This window comes from Phascolarctos cinereus, unplaced genomic scaffold (assembly GCF_003287225.1).
Source record: "Phascolarctos cinereus isolate Bilbo 61053 unplaced genomic scaffold, phaCin_HiC Scaffold_2;HRSCAF=192, whole genome shotgun sequence".
Classification (NCBI taxonomy): Eukaryota; Metazoa; Chordata; class Mammalia; order Diprotodontia; family Phascolarctidae; genus Phascolarctos; species Phascolarctos cinereus.
Window position 1 is genome coordinate 156921423 of NW_027555625.1, and position 15603 is coordinate 156937025.

General features: G+C 33.1%; 1 protein-coding gene across 1 annotated transcript in view; it reads left to right on the forward strand.

The window, feature by feature from the left end:
• Nucleotides 1-15603, forward strand: part of RALGAPA2 (Ral GTPase activating protein catalytic subunit alpha 2) — a 417261-nt gene that overhangs the window by 101525 nt on the left and 300133 nt on the right. The window contains exons 14-17 of the mRNA XM_020989297.2: nt 670-818; nt 5156-5267; nt 12577-12814; nt 14137-14301. Coding sequence (XP_020844956.1) covers nt 670-818; nt 5156-5267; nt 12577-12814; nt 14137-14301 — 664 coding nt within the window. The remainder of the gene's footprint in view (nt 1-669; nt 819-5155; nt 5268-12576; nt 12815-14136; nt 14302-15603) is intronic.

Sequence of the window (15603 nt, forward strand, 5' to 3'; positions counted from 1 at the left end):
AGGAATTAATTTATGGCATTATTAATATCTATGTGATTTTAAAAGTTAAACTAAATCTTCAGGAATATATTTTAATACTCTTTATTTCTCCTGCTGCTGTAAAGACTAACATTATTCTAATAGCATGGATTGATGGACTGAAATAGATATGTTTGTCCTTAAAATAAGTTTCCCTTATTTAAGAAATTAAATTTCTTTCTGTTTCAAATGCTATACATTGTTCTTAACAATGTTGTTTTTGTGTTGTTACCTGTCTCCTGATAGAAGTGGTGGAATCAGGTGCAAAAAAAGACAATACACTTTTGTACATGGTCACTATGTGGATTTGTTTTGCTTGACTATTTACGTGAAATAAGGGTGTTTTTCCCCCCAACTTTTGATTTGAGGGAGCTTGGAAGGAGAGAGAGAAATTGTGATGCCAAAACAAATTAGTAGTTGAAACAATTTTTTTTTTAATGTACAAAAGGAATTCAGAAGAAACAATGGACTAACAGGGCAGTTTTGAAAGTAACATGTTCAGTTACTGTACTTAAAAAAAAAACCCAAGACATACGAAATGGATTTCATATACAGTTCTTCTTTGTATTCCACTTTGTATATAGAAATTATCTTTTCTGGTGCGTAATTTCAGAATAAAAATAAAATTAAAAGAAATGTATTGCTTTTCAGGTATTTTTGACAAATTCTGCTAATGTCTTTTTATTGGAGCCATGTGCTGAAGTTCCCATGCTTTTGAAAGAGCAAGTTGATGCCTGTAAAGCTGTTTTGAGTATTTTTAGGCACATGATAATGGAACTTGCAATGAACAAAAAGACATGGTAAGTTTACTTTTCAAAGAAATTGATGTGGTGTGTTTTAATTTTTAACAGTGTAATTAAAATATTAAAGTACTGCTTTACTGCTTGTTATAAAATCTTCAGTGAGTCCCAGTTGTTATTGAATAAGGGATTTCTGTGAATTATGAAGAATTTAAACACAAGAGACTGTGCCTTGGTAGTTCATTGTTTTTGAATATTGATATTAGAAATATTCTTGGGGGCAGCTAGGTGGTGCAGTGGATTGAGCACCGGCCCTGACATCAGGAGGACCTGAGTTCAAATGTGGCCTCAGACCAAACACTTGACACTTAATAGCTGTGTGACCCTGGGCAAGTCACTTAACCTCAATTGCCTTAAAAAAAAATTTTCGAATTGAGAGTGACTAGATCACTTTATTGTGGTGTGTATGTACATACATTTTATATATATAATTTCCACATTAAAACATGTTAAGTGGTTTTGTGAGAAGTTAACCCAGTAGTTTATTATATACTTTAATATAATGTGTAAACTGAAATCAGTTCAATAGCTGTTTAAGATATTATGGAATATTATATTTTTCTACTTACCTGTTTGTTGATAATTTTTTAAAATGTTAGCAAGGAGACTTAATAAGGAGTTTTAAATCCATTCTGGAAAAAAACATTTTCATATAAAAAACAAAAAGACAGAATAATTTAATACATTTTATTAAAATCAAAGTGATGTTATTATATTGACCCAACTGACTCTTTCTGTTTTTTATTTTCTTTGAAGTAGTGATATTTATAATCACAGTCTGGGGTCTCAAGGAGCTCACATTTTAATTGGAAAGACAATAGGGTTCAGCTGTAGGGCTTTTGGAAAGGCCTAGTGGTTGTAGTGCAGTAACAGGGTAAATGGCAAGACCCAGGGGCCCTTGAGGTACAGCATCAGGTCAAATGGTAAGGGCTTATGCTCTGCCATTGTATCAAAATGGTTGTAGTTGATAATTCTCTATTCATCAAAGTGGAGTGAGTGACCATGTATGCCCTGCTGACGGGGGGGGGGGGGTGGGGGGGGGACCTGGGCTTATGACAATAGAGCCATTAAGTGTTTCAAAATGTATGTCCAAGATATCTTAAACTCATCGTGTCCAAAGGGGAACTCATTATCTTCCTCCCAACTCGCCTGTCTTACATTTTCCTGTTTTTGTGAAAGGTATCACCATTCTTTTAGTCTCCCGATTTGCCAGCTTCTGCATTAATCTTAATTCCTTCCTTGCACTCACCCCATATATATAAAATCAAGCTCTAAATTTGTTTTTACCAATAGAGCATGTTTCCCATCCAACCTCTTTTTACAGCAGTTATCATAGGGTTGCTAGACTGATTATTCAGGAGAATCTTGTAGATTACTTAAATTTTGACTAATCATTTGGTAAAATTTCTTATGCTATTCTTGTGAGAAAGATGATGAGATAGAGTAAATATGGTAATATTGTTGAGTAAATTTCTGGAACCGATTGAACAGCTGGACCTAAAAAGTAATCATTAATTAATTGATGTCAGCTTGGAAGGAGATCTCTATTTGTAAACTCCAGGGATCTGTCTTTGTTCCTGTGCTTTTGAACAGTTTTATCAGTGACTTAAATAAAGATATAGATGCAAACTTATTTAATAAACATATGCTACTTTGAGGTGTAGCCAACACTGGATAACAATATTCAAGAATATTGACAGGTTAGAATGTTGAGCCACATTGACTTAGATGAAAGTAAGTAGATATAAATAAATTGCCTTACCTTTGTGTTTGGAAAGTCAGCTTCCCAAGCATTCATTATGTAGAAATACATGGCATGGCAGCAATTTGTCTGAATAGGATCTGGGGTTTTAGTAGCCTGCAACCTGAAAATGTAATGCTAATATTGTTTTATGGCAGCCAAGAAAGGCAAACTTAGGTTTTCATAAGAGAACCATAGTTCTCAGAAACTGGAAGGTGGTTGTCCTGCTGCTCTGCTCTACCATAGTCATAACTCATCTGGAGTATTGTGTTTAGTTATGGGCACTGCAGTTTAGGAAACAAAAACATTGATAAGCCAGAAATCATTCAAAGAAGGGTGACCAGGATGTTGAAGAACATTGAATTCATGCCAAATGAAATAGCTTCAAGAGATTGGGGATGGTTAGCCTGGAGAAGAGAAGGTAAGGATGAAATCGAATTATCAGATATTTGAAGAGCTATCATGTGGATGAGGATTAGATTTATTCTCCTTGACTGTAGAAGGCAGAACTAGAAGTAATAGGTGGAAGAAGTAAAGAGGTAAATTTAGGCTAAGGGGAAAAAATTTTCCCAACAGTTGGAGTAAGTCCAAAGAGGAATGAGCTGCCTTGGGCTCTATGACCATATTTCAGGTATGTTGTAGGAGAGGAATCTTGCTCAGGTATAGATTAGATTAGATTAGATGTTATTTGAGATTCTTCTGACTCTTGGATTCCATTATTCTGAGTCTGTAATTTTGTAATTTCTCAACTAAGCTTTACAGTTAAGAGGAGACTTGAAGAGGAAGAGAGCTACAAATATGATTACAAAATAAGACCTCTAAGGAAAGGTTAAAGAAAATTAAGTTTTTGACACATATTGAAGAAAAAAAGCCAAGGAATTTAGTAGTGGATTTTCCTTAAAGAACCACAATTAGCTGTCTGTCTCCACTGAGATGAGAATTTTTAAAAATGGCAAAAATGAATGATTTAACTGGCTTCTGAAAAATTCCCAGATGAAAAAGATTGTTAAATGTGACTACTACTTTGTACTTATGTAGCGATTTATGTTTTTAAAAGCAATTTTGTATGAAAGTGTGAATCTTCACGAAGGTTGTTTTTTTTACAAGTGTGTTAAATTGTTATTGGAATAGTTATCAGTTTTATCTGATTTGAGAGTGGTCTAGATCAGCACTTCTTAAACCGTGGGTCATGACCCACAGTTCAAGAAGCACTGAAGGGCCCTGGTCTAGATCACATAGTGTCTTGAATATGGGTACTTGGCAAATACATTAGATAACCTCTGAGACTAATCCAGTTGTAAGAATCGGTATTTGAGATTTGACAGTAACCTTAATATCTGTACACTAAAGAACTGACTGACATTTTCCCCACCATGTAAAGCCATGCTACATTTGATAATAGAAATTAAAATGTTTTGAGGTGTTTAAAAAAGTGCTAAAATCAAGGTGTTACATTTGCTTTCCCAAAATAGAAATTATTGATAGCTTCATGTTAATCAAATACAGACTCATAGTCTGTGATTCCTGCAGGACTCACTGTGTCCAAAATTACTTTGTATATGGTAATGATAGTGCAGAATTAGGAGAATTATTTTTAAATGTTTGTTTTTTATTCCAAGATTGTATATTTTGGTAAAATTGTTATTTTCTTGATAAGACAATTAAGATTCTTTGATTGATACATGGTTTTTGGTCCATGTAATCTTTGACTCATTTCTTGCGCTTACTCCAAATATCCAATCTGATGCCAAATTTTACCAATTTTCCCTTCACAACAGCTCTTGTTTATGTCCTAGTTTTTCCCACTCATGCAGCCATGACCGTGGTGCAGCCTCTTGTTACCTCACCCCTGGACTATTTTAATAGCCTTCGGATTACTCTTTCTACCTTGTCTCTCCTTATTCAAATCTCTCCTCCACTTAGCTACCAAAATAATCTTCCTCAACCGCCAATCTGACCATGGCCCTCAACTCCAGTGGCTCTCTATTACCTATAAGATCAAAATAAATTTAAAGTTCTTTATTTAGCATTCAGAATCCTTTACAACCTTGCTCATGTCTGTTGTTCCTGCCCTCTTACACTCAATTTCCCTTATACTCTTCAATCCAGCAACATAGAGTGCTGTTTGCTATACACAAGACGCTAGCTTTTGACTCTGTCCCTTTTCATTGGCTATTTCCCATACCTGGAATACTTTCCCTCCTCACTTCTGCCTGACTTCCTTCCAGACTAGGCTTCTATCCTTCCTTCTGCAAGAAGACTTTCCTGGTTTCCCTCCTTTCCCACTAGTGCCTTCCCTCTGAGATTGCCTTCCATCTCCTCTGTATAAATCTTGTATGTATGTAGTTGTTTGTATGTTGTCTCCCATATTAGAATGTAAGCTCCTTGAGGGCAGGGGCCATTTTTTTTTTGCCTTTCTTTGTATCCTCGATACCTGGCACAGTACCTTGCATGTAGTAAGTGCTTAATATGTACTTACTGAATGATTGACTCACAGCAGTGTTTCTAATTTGAGAGTTTAATAAAATTGAAATGATTTACCATTGTGATGAATAATGTGTGGAATTTACATGCAACTTTTATTTTGGGGGTCCAGGGAGCAGATGTTGCAAATACTACTCAGGATAACAGAAGCTGTCATGCAGAAGCCAAAGGATAACCAAATAAAGGACTTGTTTGCCCAGAGCTTGGCAGGGTTACTGTTTAGGGTAAGTCTTTAAAAAGAAACAAATAAAACAAACCAAAGAACAAAAACCCACAAATCTGAAGAGCTAGCCAGGTTTCATATATAATACTTTAGTTTTGACCATTAATAAATTTTTTAAATGATGAAAATAAATTTATGGTTTACTTAATTAACTTTATGTAATTTATGGGATTTTCTGTTTTCATTTGGAGAGGCAGAATGGTGAGGTAGATGGAGGGCTAGCCTTGGAGTCAGGAAGACCTGAATTCAAATGTTATTTTACCTCAGATATAAACAAACTTTGTAGTTGGGGCAAGTCTTATACCTCTCAACACCTTAGATAATTCTCTGAGTTCTACATTGGTAAAGGGAATTTCCCCATTGGGTGTTCCCTACACTAATGAAATCACAGGTGTAGTCTTTCCTCCCCTACCGATACTCCCTCACCTCTATTTTTTTGTTTTGAAGTTAAAGACTTATTTCCATCATCCATGATTTTATTGTGTTGGGGTTCTTTAAGGTTTTTCTGCTTTTCTATCCACCACCCTTTGGATAAAGATGGTATATTCTGGAGGAATCTCTCCTATCATCTCTTATACCTGAGATACTTCTGGTGGGTTGCTATGTAGATTTGGACAAATGGGGAGATGAGGAAGAGCTTTTGATGTGATAAAGATATGGTTTCCAGACTTAAGGACTGCTTTAGCAGCATCCCATAAATTTTGCTATGTTGTTTGATTATTATCATTTTCTTTCACATAATTATTAATTGTATCTCTAATTTGTTCTTCAAGCAATTCAGTAGTTACGATTTCATTGTTAAGTCTCCATTTGGGTCTGTGTATGTCTGTTGTTCTCTGAACTGGTTACTATTTTTGTTACCTTATTGTCTGTAAAAACATGTGTTTACTACTTCTGCCTTTTTGCATTTATTTGCAGTATATCTGTGACTTGATATATGGCCATTTTTTCTAAATGTTCCATGTGTTGCTGAGAAATATATGTATTAATTAGTGGTCCTGTGTAGAAGACAACATAAGTTTTCGAGCTCTAATCTAGCAATTTCTCCTTTATCTTTCCATTGGATTTGTCAAAACTGAGAGAGGGGACATTAAAAACTCCTATCTCTATTGTATTACCGTCCACATCTTGTAATTCTGTTGATTTTTTTACTTATTATAGGCACTTTGATATTTGGAGCATATAAATTTAATGTAATTTTCTGGTTTCTCTCACTTTCTCTTTCTCTCTCTCTCTTTTTTTTTGGTAAGGCAATTGGGGTTAAGTGACTTGCCCATGGTCACACAGCTAGTAAGTGTCAAGTGTCTGAGGCTGGATTTAAACTCAGGTCTTCCTGACTCTGGGGCCAGTGCTCTATCTACTGCTCTATGTAGCCACCTTGGTTTTTCTCTTTTTATGTTGTGAATATTTGTTACAGTTCCTGCTTTTTTGGAATCACTTGATGTAAATTTTGCTCCAGCCCTTTATTTTTGTTATGTGTATGTCTTTGTTTTTAGGTGTGTTTGTCATAAGCAACAGATTTTATGGAATTTTGCTTTCTTACTCTGTTACTTTTTTTAAAAATTGGATTGTTTAATCCATTTACATTTAAAGTCAGAAGATTTAGGTTGTTACTATGCTCCATTTGTCCTTACTATTAGATCTTTTTCTGAATTAGTATTTTTCCCCTTCTATAAAAGAGATTAAAGTACTATATCTCTTCAGCTATTTTAGCTTAATCTTCTTTAAAGCAACCCTATTCCCTCCATCTTCAAGCCAACCCCCACCCCTTTGTCACCCCTTCCCCTAGTTCTATAGTTTTGCTTAATTTATTAATTGCTTTTTCTTCCTTTCATCTAGTTATCTAATTCTCCTCTTTTTTTCTTCCTAAAGTAAAATCTCTCTTCCTCTCTCCTTCAACTTGTTTTAAGATTTTTTTTTCATTTTCTGCTCTTTTTTCTAAAAAGAATTTCTTTCCCTTGTCCTCTTCATTATTTATCTTCCCCTTTTTGTCTTTTTTTACATTTATATTCTTTGATTGATGGCCTTTATATTTATTTATTCCTTTTTTAGTCTTTGTATTGATGGAATAAATTTTCTAAGGAATATATTTTGGGTTCCTACTTCTAAATTGTTTCTTTGTATTGCCTTGTAGATCTTACCCCTTGTTCCTTTTTTTTTTATTGCATCTCATTCTTAGAAATATCAGTTTCCCCAGATGATAAAGAAGATAGAAGAATTTCACTTGGTAGGAATTTTACTTTGTCCTGATTGTGAAGTTCCTTACTACCCTTTGCCCTTACTACATTCATTTTCCCCATTATGCCTTATGATCTTTTCCTGGGTCCTTACCTTCCCACTTCTCTGATGTCCCCATGGAGTGCTGATTCCCTTTCTCCTGAGGAAGGATAAGTGGTCTCTCTAAGCACAAAATCCCTGCAGTTAATGCCCATTGTAAGGTCCTCCGGTCTCAATATCTCTTCCTCCTTAAGAGTCTCTTGAAGATGAGGTAAGTCATGCAAATGTTATCATCTCTATTTTACAGAAAAAGAACTTAGGTTTAGAGAAATTAAGTGAGTTGGTTAAGGATATGCAGTAGGTAAGTATTAGAACTCAGGTGTCCTTGAATCTAGCACAGTCCTGTGCCCTTTCTACTATATCATAGTGAAAGCTAGTTTTCTCAGAGGTGTTATAATAAAGTAAAAAAAATACTCTCATTCCCAATCTCTTCCACTTTTACTTTGTATAGTACTTAAAGTTGTTGTTATTTCCCATTTCTACCCAATCCAATTCAGTAATCCAGACCAGCTCCACTTAGCACATTTTCAATAATTTGTAAATATCCTTTTACAATTTTGTTTCCCTATGATTTTGGTCATACTCTAAATGCTGTCTTTTAGCTTTGGGTTCTCTCTAAAACAAGAATTTTTAATCTGGGGTCTGCAAACTTAAAAAAAACCTTTTGACAATTATCTTTCAGTTTAATTTCATTGTAATCGTAAGCTTTTTGTTCTATGCATTTAAAAACACTGTTCTGAGAAGGGGATCATAGATTACACTAGACTCCCAAGGTAGTCCATGACACAAAAAAAATAAATATTTTCTGCCTTACAGACATTTTTATTCTTTTGTTTTATAGATTAAAGAGACTTTATATCATTCAGCAAATATCTTTGTTGACATATACTTTTAAAATTTGATATCTTTTATTTTTACATTACCTTTATTTCCCAATATATCTTCTCCATTTCCCCTCCAAGAGAGCCATCCCTTATAATGAAGAATAAAAACATTGTAGTTCTTCAAAACTAATCAACATATCAATTAAGTCCTACATTATGTGCAGGTTTCCCTACCTTCAGATCCCTACTTCAGTCAAGAAGGAAGAGAGGTAATTCATGTTCTTTTTTGATGAGAGGCAATGTTATACTTATTTGATAAAGTTTTGAACTCAAAGTCAAATATTACCTCTGTATGTATTAGCTGTATGACCAAGAGCAAGCCATTTAATATCTGTGAGCCTTGGGAGATTCTCTAAGATGACATGATGGAGAAATCACTGAACAAGTATATTTACTTGTTATTACCATACCTAATATGTTGGAAAAGTCAATTTAATTATAAGCATGGAGTCTTTTCCTTGAATACATAGAGTTAAGGAAGAGTTTTATATCAGTGATTTTAATTTCTGGTTTTTGGTAATTAGGTGGCTAAAGCATAATGTAGTTCAAAGGGGATTTGGCTCAGTCAGAGAAACAGGGTTCAAAGCCCACATCCCTACCCCTTTCCCCCAGCCCCAAAACACACACACACACACACACACACACACACACACACACACACACACACACACACTCACACACACACTTGCAAGTTGTATTAACTTGAGCGAGACAAGTCACCTAACCTTTCTGGCCTTTAGTTTCCTCATCCCTAAATATATAGATTGGACTAGATTAGCTCTTTCCTCTTTGTAGGTTTATCATTCCATAATTTATAAGCGTGCCTAAATTAAGAACTCATTGACAATAGTTTGATATTTATTTCATTTCATTTCATTTCATTTCATTTCATTCATTCATTTACTTATTTATTTATTTTGGTGAGGCAATTGGGGTTAAGTGACTTGCCCAGAGTCACAGCTAGTGAGTGTTATGTGTCTGAGGCCAGATTTGAACTCAGGTCTTCCTGACTTCAGGGCCAATGCTCTATCCATTGCACCAACTCGCTGCTCTGTAATTTTTTTTTTAATTAAGAGAAAAGAAATCTCTTCCCTTATCATCTATTTTAATATAGATTTACTGAGCCATACATTTTCATGAATGATAGTGTCATGTGTATTTAGAAACATTTTCTCCATTACTTTCTAAGACTAGCCAATCAAGAAAATAACAAATTAAACCCAATTTGTAGCATTTGCCAATTTCTGAGGTGTTAAAGCTTGCACTGAAAATTTAACAATTGGATTCTCCAGAGCCAGCATGAACTGGCTCCGGCATTCTGTATATAAGTAGAAAATAGTTTAAGGGCAAAAATATTCTTTTAAAAAGTCTCATTTCTTATGTGAATTTTTTTAAATTGGTTAAAATGTTTTTGAATAAGAATTTTATAACTAAATGGGACCTTGAAAATCATCTAGCTCACCTCTCTTTTTTTTTTAGATGAGGAAAGTGAGGTTTACCTCAGAGGTTGAGACTTGGTCAGGGTTATAAAGCTGTTTAGTATCATGGTATGGACTAGGACCAGGATGATCTGATCCTTCCATTAAATTGAACTGCTTTTTGAAAGAAAATTTTTAAAAAAATTCTTATATCTGGTTGTCCTTTTTTTCTGTTATTTAAGATTTTATTGATTGTTTATGAATTGTAATGCAGACTCAATTCCTATAGATATATATTTTTTGTATGTAGCAATATAAGTTAATTATAGGATTTCCATAGCACAGAAAGAAGTTATTTGCCAAGAGCTATAATGATTAGAAAATATTTAAGTAGCATGAGCCATAATGTTCGCATTTGCCCTTTTACACTAAAGCTATTATGATTTTATTCTTGAAGGAGAAATTTTAGAAAAAGCTGTAACTTTTAAGGAATATTAAAGCCAAATAAAATTAATTTTAAACATGATTTAATGCTTTATGTAAATACTATTTCTCTAGTCCTGTCTTTCTGATGATTTGTCTTGTAAATCATGCCTTTATACATTTTTGATGTTTAATAAATGTTTGAATTTGTGGAATTGAATGCTATTAATTTCCTCTTGGTCTTAGCCATATCTTTGGTCATTATTTTCTTTTGAAAACTTTTAATTATAAATGTAAATTTAGATCTAGTTATTTTAATTTTTCATTGCTTTCAATATTTAGGTTCATAGTTAATGTGAAATCTGAATGTAAATGCCTTATATTTTTGATGTTTTTAAATTGCTTTTGTAATTTTATGAATTTCAATGAAATATTTACATTGAACTTGAACGATGTAGGTCTATGCCCTTTTCCTTTTTTCTTGATGATTATTCTGATGTTTTTGTTTACTGGATTACCTGATGGTAGTAGAATGCTCTCTGGCATCTTTTTCAGTCATATGAATTCTTTATCACTTCTTATACAAAGATAAATCTTTAAATCTTTGGATATATGCAAGCTCATTTTAATCATACTCCTGGTTTGTCAATAGATGTACTTTGAGGAATAAAAATTAGAACTGCTAAACTTTTATAGTAAGCTGAATATTGGCCTATTTGTAAATCTGTAGGATTTAGTTCAATAAAAAGTCCCTTTTTAGATTGAAATTAGACTTCCTTACTTTCAGAATTTTACTGTGTTAGTATAAAGATGCAATTATGAGTTTGTACTTATAAACTTTGAGTGTCTTTCAAATACTGCTTTTATACAATAATTTTTAGTTAGTATATTTTCTTCTAATATGTATTAAATAAACTAACTGGGATAGGAAATCTAGTTTTATCTGGGTGGGACTCTTCATTATTTTCTGATTAGGTGCAGTTAAAGTTCTTGGATAGAGTCTTATAAACCTTAAGTCACAGGATTACAGATTTTAGAGCTGGAAAGAACATAATAGAACTTAGGCACAGAGAGGTTAAATGATTTACCCAGTGTCTTCTAAACCAGGATTTGAACCCAAATCTTTCTGACTCCAAGTCCAGTGCCCTTTCCTCTTCTATATAATTTGTCTGTTAACAACAAATAAACATATTTTAGAAAAGGGATCAGAGATGTGGAGGCAGAAAGGGACCTTAGGGGTCATCTAACTCAACTCTCTTATTTTATGTATGAGGGAACTGAGCTCCTTAGAGGTTAATTTACATTGCCAGGTCACACACTGATAAGTCAGTCAATAAATATTTATTAAGCACCTACCATGTACCAGACACTTTGCTGCTATGTGTTGGGGATGCAAAGAAGATAAAAACATTCTCTGCTCTCAAGCAGCTCACAGTCTAAAGAGGAGGGGAAAAACATGTCAACAGCTACATACAGGAATAAAAATTCAAAATAATCAACAATGTCAGGGCTAGGATTCAAACCCACATTCTCTGATTTCATGTCAAAATAATTCATTTTTCTCTGCACCATGATACCTCCTTCCATACAGTTCTCTGAAAATGGGATATTAAAATATATCTATATCTATATCTATATCTATATCTATATCTATATCTATATCTATATCTATATCTATATCTATATCTATATCTATATCTATAGATATATATTCTGTTCAGTGGATTAAATAAAATATGCTAATTTAATATGCATTGAAAGTACTGAATCATATAGAATGCTCTGGGTTAATTAGAGACACTTTTCCAAAGAGTTGGCTTTTAGGTCAGATTCTAAAAATACAGAGATTTTGTTCTGGCAGAGGAGACAGCTGGATAATTTTAGGCATGGAGAATTTCAGTAACAAAATCCAACAAATGCTTATTAAGCTATTTGTGTTAATATTTGATAGAATGGTTAGTGTTACTGGTGATTCTAATTCTTTTTGGTTATGCTTTCTTGTCTTACAAAGTAGCAAGATTGCTTCTTTCTCTTGGAACACTAAGTTTTACTTTCTCTTATCTTTCTATCCTTCCCCAATAGCAAGAAGTAGCAACAAATGTGGTTGCTTTAGTATCTTTGCTTCACAACCATGATTATTTTTATGGTAGCTCAAATCTTTGTTGAACTTATTCTAATAAATAATAAGAAAGAACTCTCTAGTGGTTAACTTACTTTTCACATTGAAATCTATTTTAATTATAATTAGAAATACATTTTGTTATTAAAATTTTAATTCTTTGAAATGTAGGATTTTTTTTTCTTTTAGACACTTATTGTGGCGTGGATCAGAGCAAATCTGTGCGTTTATATTTCTCGAGAACTTTGGGATGATTTTCTTAGTGTGCTGTCTTCACTTACTGACTGGGAGGAACTCATAAACGAATGGGCCAATATCATGGATTCATTAACAGCAGTGTTGGCCAGAACAGTTTATGGAGTTGAAATGACAAACCTACCATTGGATAAATTGAGTGAGCAAAAAGAAAAGAAGCAAAGAGGCAAAGGTAAGTTTTTATCATTGTATGCTAACATTGGATCTTGAATACTGTAGTTTCTAACATAAGTATCATGTCAACAAGTGCCTACCTAGTAATATTGGAATTTAGTAAATTATCAGCAGAAGATATTAAAAAAAAACAAACCCTGAATCACTCTGTTGTGTCCCAGATTACTCTGCTTTTGGGACTCTTATTTGGGTTGGATCTGGGTAAATAAGGAGAGGTCCTCATAGGCTTCTAAAACTGAGTTTAAAGGGAAGAGTTTGGAAGAAAGATATGTGAATGCTAGTATTACCATTTTTTTTTCAACCCTTCAGATTAGTAGAGGCTATATGATTCAGAGCAGAAAAAGGTTAATGGTACTGGGTGGCAGCACTTACTATAAGTAATTTAATATCCCCTTTCTCATAGCATTGCAATAAACATTTAAGGGCTATAATTTTAAAATTTAAAAATTTTCTGTTGTGCATCAATTTAACCTTCCTCAGAAATAGTATTTGCAAAATAGGTCTTAACATTTAATGATTTAACGTTGCTTGCTTAGAAATGGATTTTGAATATGTTATTGTGAGAGAAAATGCTATAAAACCACCTTCAGTAGTGGAGATATTTATATTTTATTCATTAAAATTTTTTATTTCATCACATAAGGCATAGTCATCCAGTTTGGGTGATATAAAGGTTTCTCCCCTCTATCCTCCAGTTTATTTGTGGGCTTTTCACATTTCAATGATTATCTCCTAAGTAGTGTGATAACAGATGCTATAATGGGAATGAAAACTTAGAGTGGTTACTCAATTTACTACTTGGTATTAATGTTAAAAGTTTACTTTTAGACTAGGATGGTGAAGCAATTGGATAAAAATAATTTTTGCAAGTGTGTATTTCAGCTATCCTTCCTTTATTCTATTTAATGAAGATTTCATTTTATTTGTTAGGTTACAAAATATAAAGATGAATTTCTTGTGGGTTAAATGATCAAATGGATGGAGTACTGTTCTAGGCATTTGGAGGCTGGATTACTATTTCTTGCTGCTACTATTATTTTTAGCATTGCTTTTGTTACTTTTTTGCATTCAAGAAAGTTTGTTAAAATGGTATCACTCATATTTGCAAAAAATACTCTAGAAGATATTAATTTTAGTTTAATACTGTATGGCTTCATTAGCATTAATGAGGAGCTTTGAGCTTGTCTAAGGGAGTCAAAGGATTTTTTAAAAAAGTTAATAGATAATTTTCTAAAAAAACCTTAAAATATACATCTGTAACTACAGTACTGTAAGTAATTTTTTAAAATAAGGAAAATATTTAATTTGTTTTTGCCTTAGGTTGTATTTCAGATTCACAGAAAGCCACTGCAGTGGGGAGGTCATTTTCTTTGAGTTGGAGAAGCCATCCTGATGTTACAGAACCAATGAGATTTAGGAGTGCTACCACATCTGGAGCTCCAGGAGTTGAAAAAGCAAGGAATATAGTCCGTCAAAAAGCAACTGGTAAAAATTCCTCAAATGTTATGTTGTTTTATGAACTATCTAGTATGTTTAAATATTGAGTGAAAGATTGATGCAAAGTAGTTGTCTAATTTGGCCAGATATTTTAAATAATGAGTATATTATAATCTTGGCTATTGGCATATAATCTTGGATCAGCTATTATGTAAATTATTAAAAGTAGCTACTTTTATGAAAATACTAATATATTTCAATGAAGCAAATTATTTTTTAGAAGTTATTTGTCTTTAATTGGTAAAGAGGCTTGTATTTTCTTGTTTCCAATACTCTTGAGCTTTCTGGGCATCTAAATATAATTTCATAAATAATAATAGACTTTCTTATGTTTAGGGACATTTGTATGTAATCATGTTTATACAATAAAACCTTTACTATGACAGTCCTTAATTAACTGGAATATTTTGTTACATTTTCCTTTAATGAAAAAGAATCCACAAAAAAATAAACTTACTTTGGGGACCTAATGAAAACAAACAAAAAAACCAAAACAAATTCCAGTAACTTCCAGAGTCAGGTCTTTGACTTCCAATTCAGCCCACACATATATGCTTTATATATCAGATTTGTGACTCTCAGTTTCTATAACTTGCCCAGTTATCAAAGAACAGTTTAATTATACTGTGTATTCTGCAATTCTTAATAAAACATCAGCTTTGAAACTGAGCCATTTTAGAGAGATTTCCAAGAAGTGTTAACCAGTTACTTTAACACTTCATTCTCAAAGCAATGTGATAAATTAGTTTCTTTGGATACCAATTTTTGAAATTAATGCCACATTTTAAAACTAAAAAATTTTAGGAAATTGAGCAATAAAATATTCTTGTGAAACTCAATTATAAAATATACTAAAAATTTGTTTGGATTTTTAAAAGCTGCTACTGTATTAGACAACTCATCAGAACGCATCTTTGTCCTGTTCTCACCTCCCACCTTCTCAGAAGGCTGATAATTGCCTTAAGGAACATCACAATAGTCTAATTAGCCTTACAAGAAAGAGAAGGGTATCTTCTCTCCATAGAAGAGCTATCAAATTGTCCTGGACCCTTCACTGTCCATACCTCTTAGCTTCACTTTGGAAAATATGTTTCTCATTCACTGGGGAAGATAGGGCATGGAAAAGCTGTAAGTAAAGGTACACAAATATGTTTCTCTTTACTGCCCTATAAAATTCCTATTCTCAACTGTCCATGGTCTCTAGTACAAAGTATAGAATGGCGTTACTACTTAGCTATGATATAACAATGAGAAAGATTAGATTTTTTAAGAAGTGAATACTTAATATAA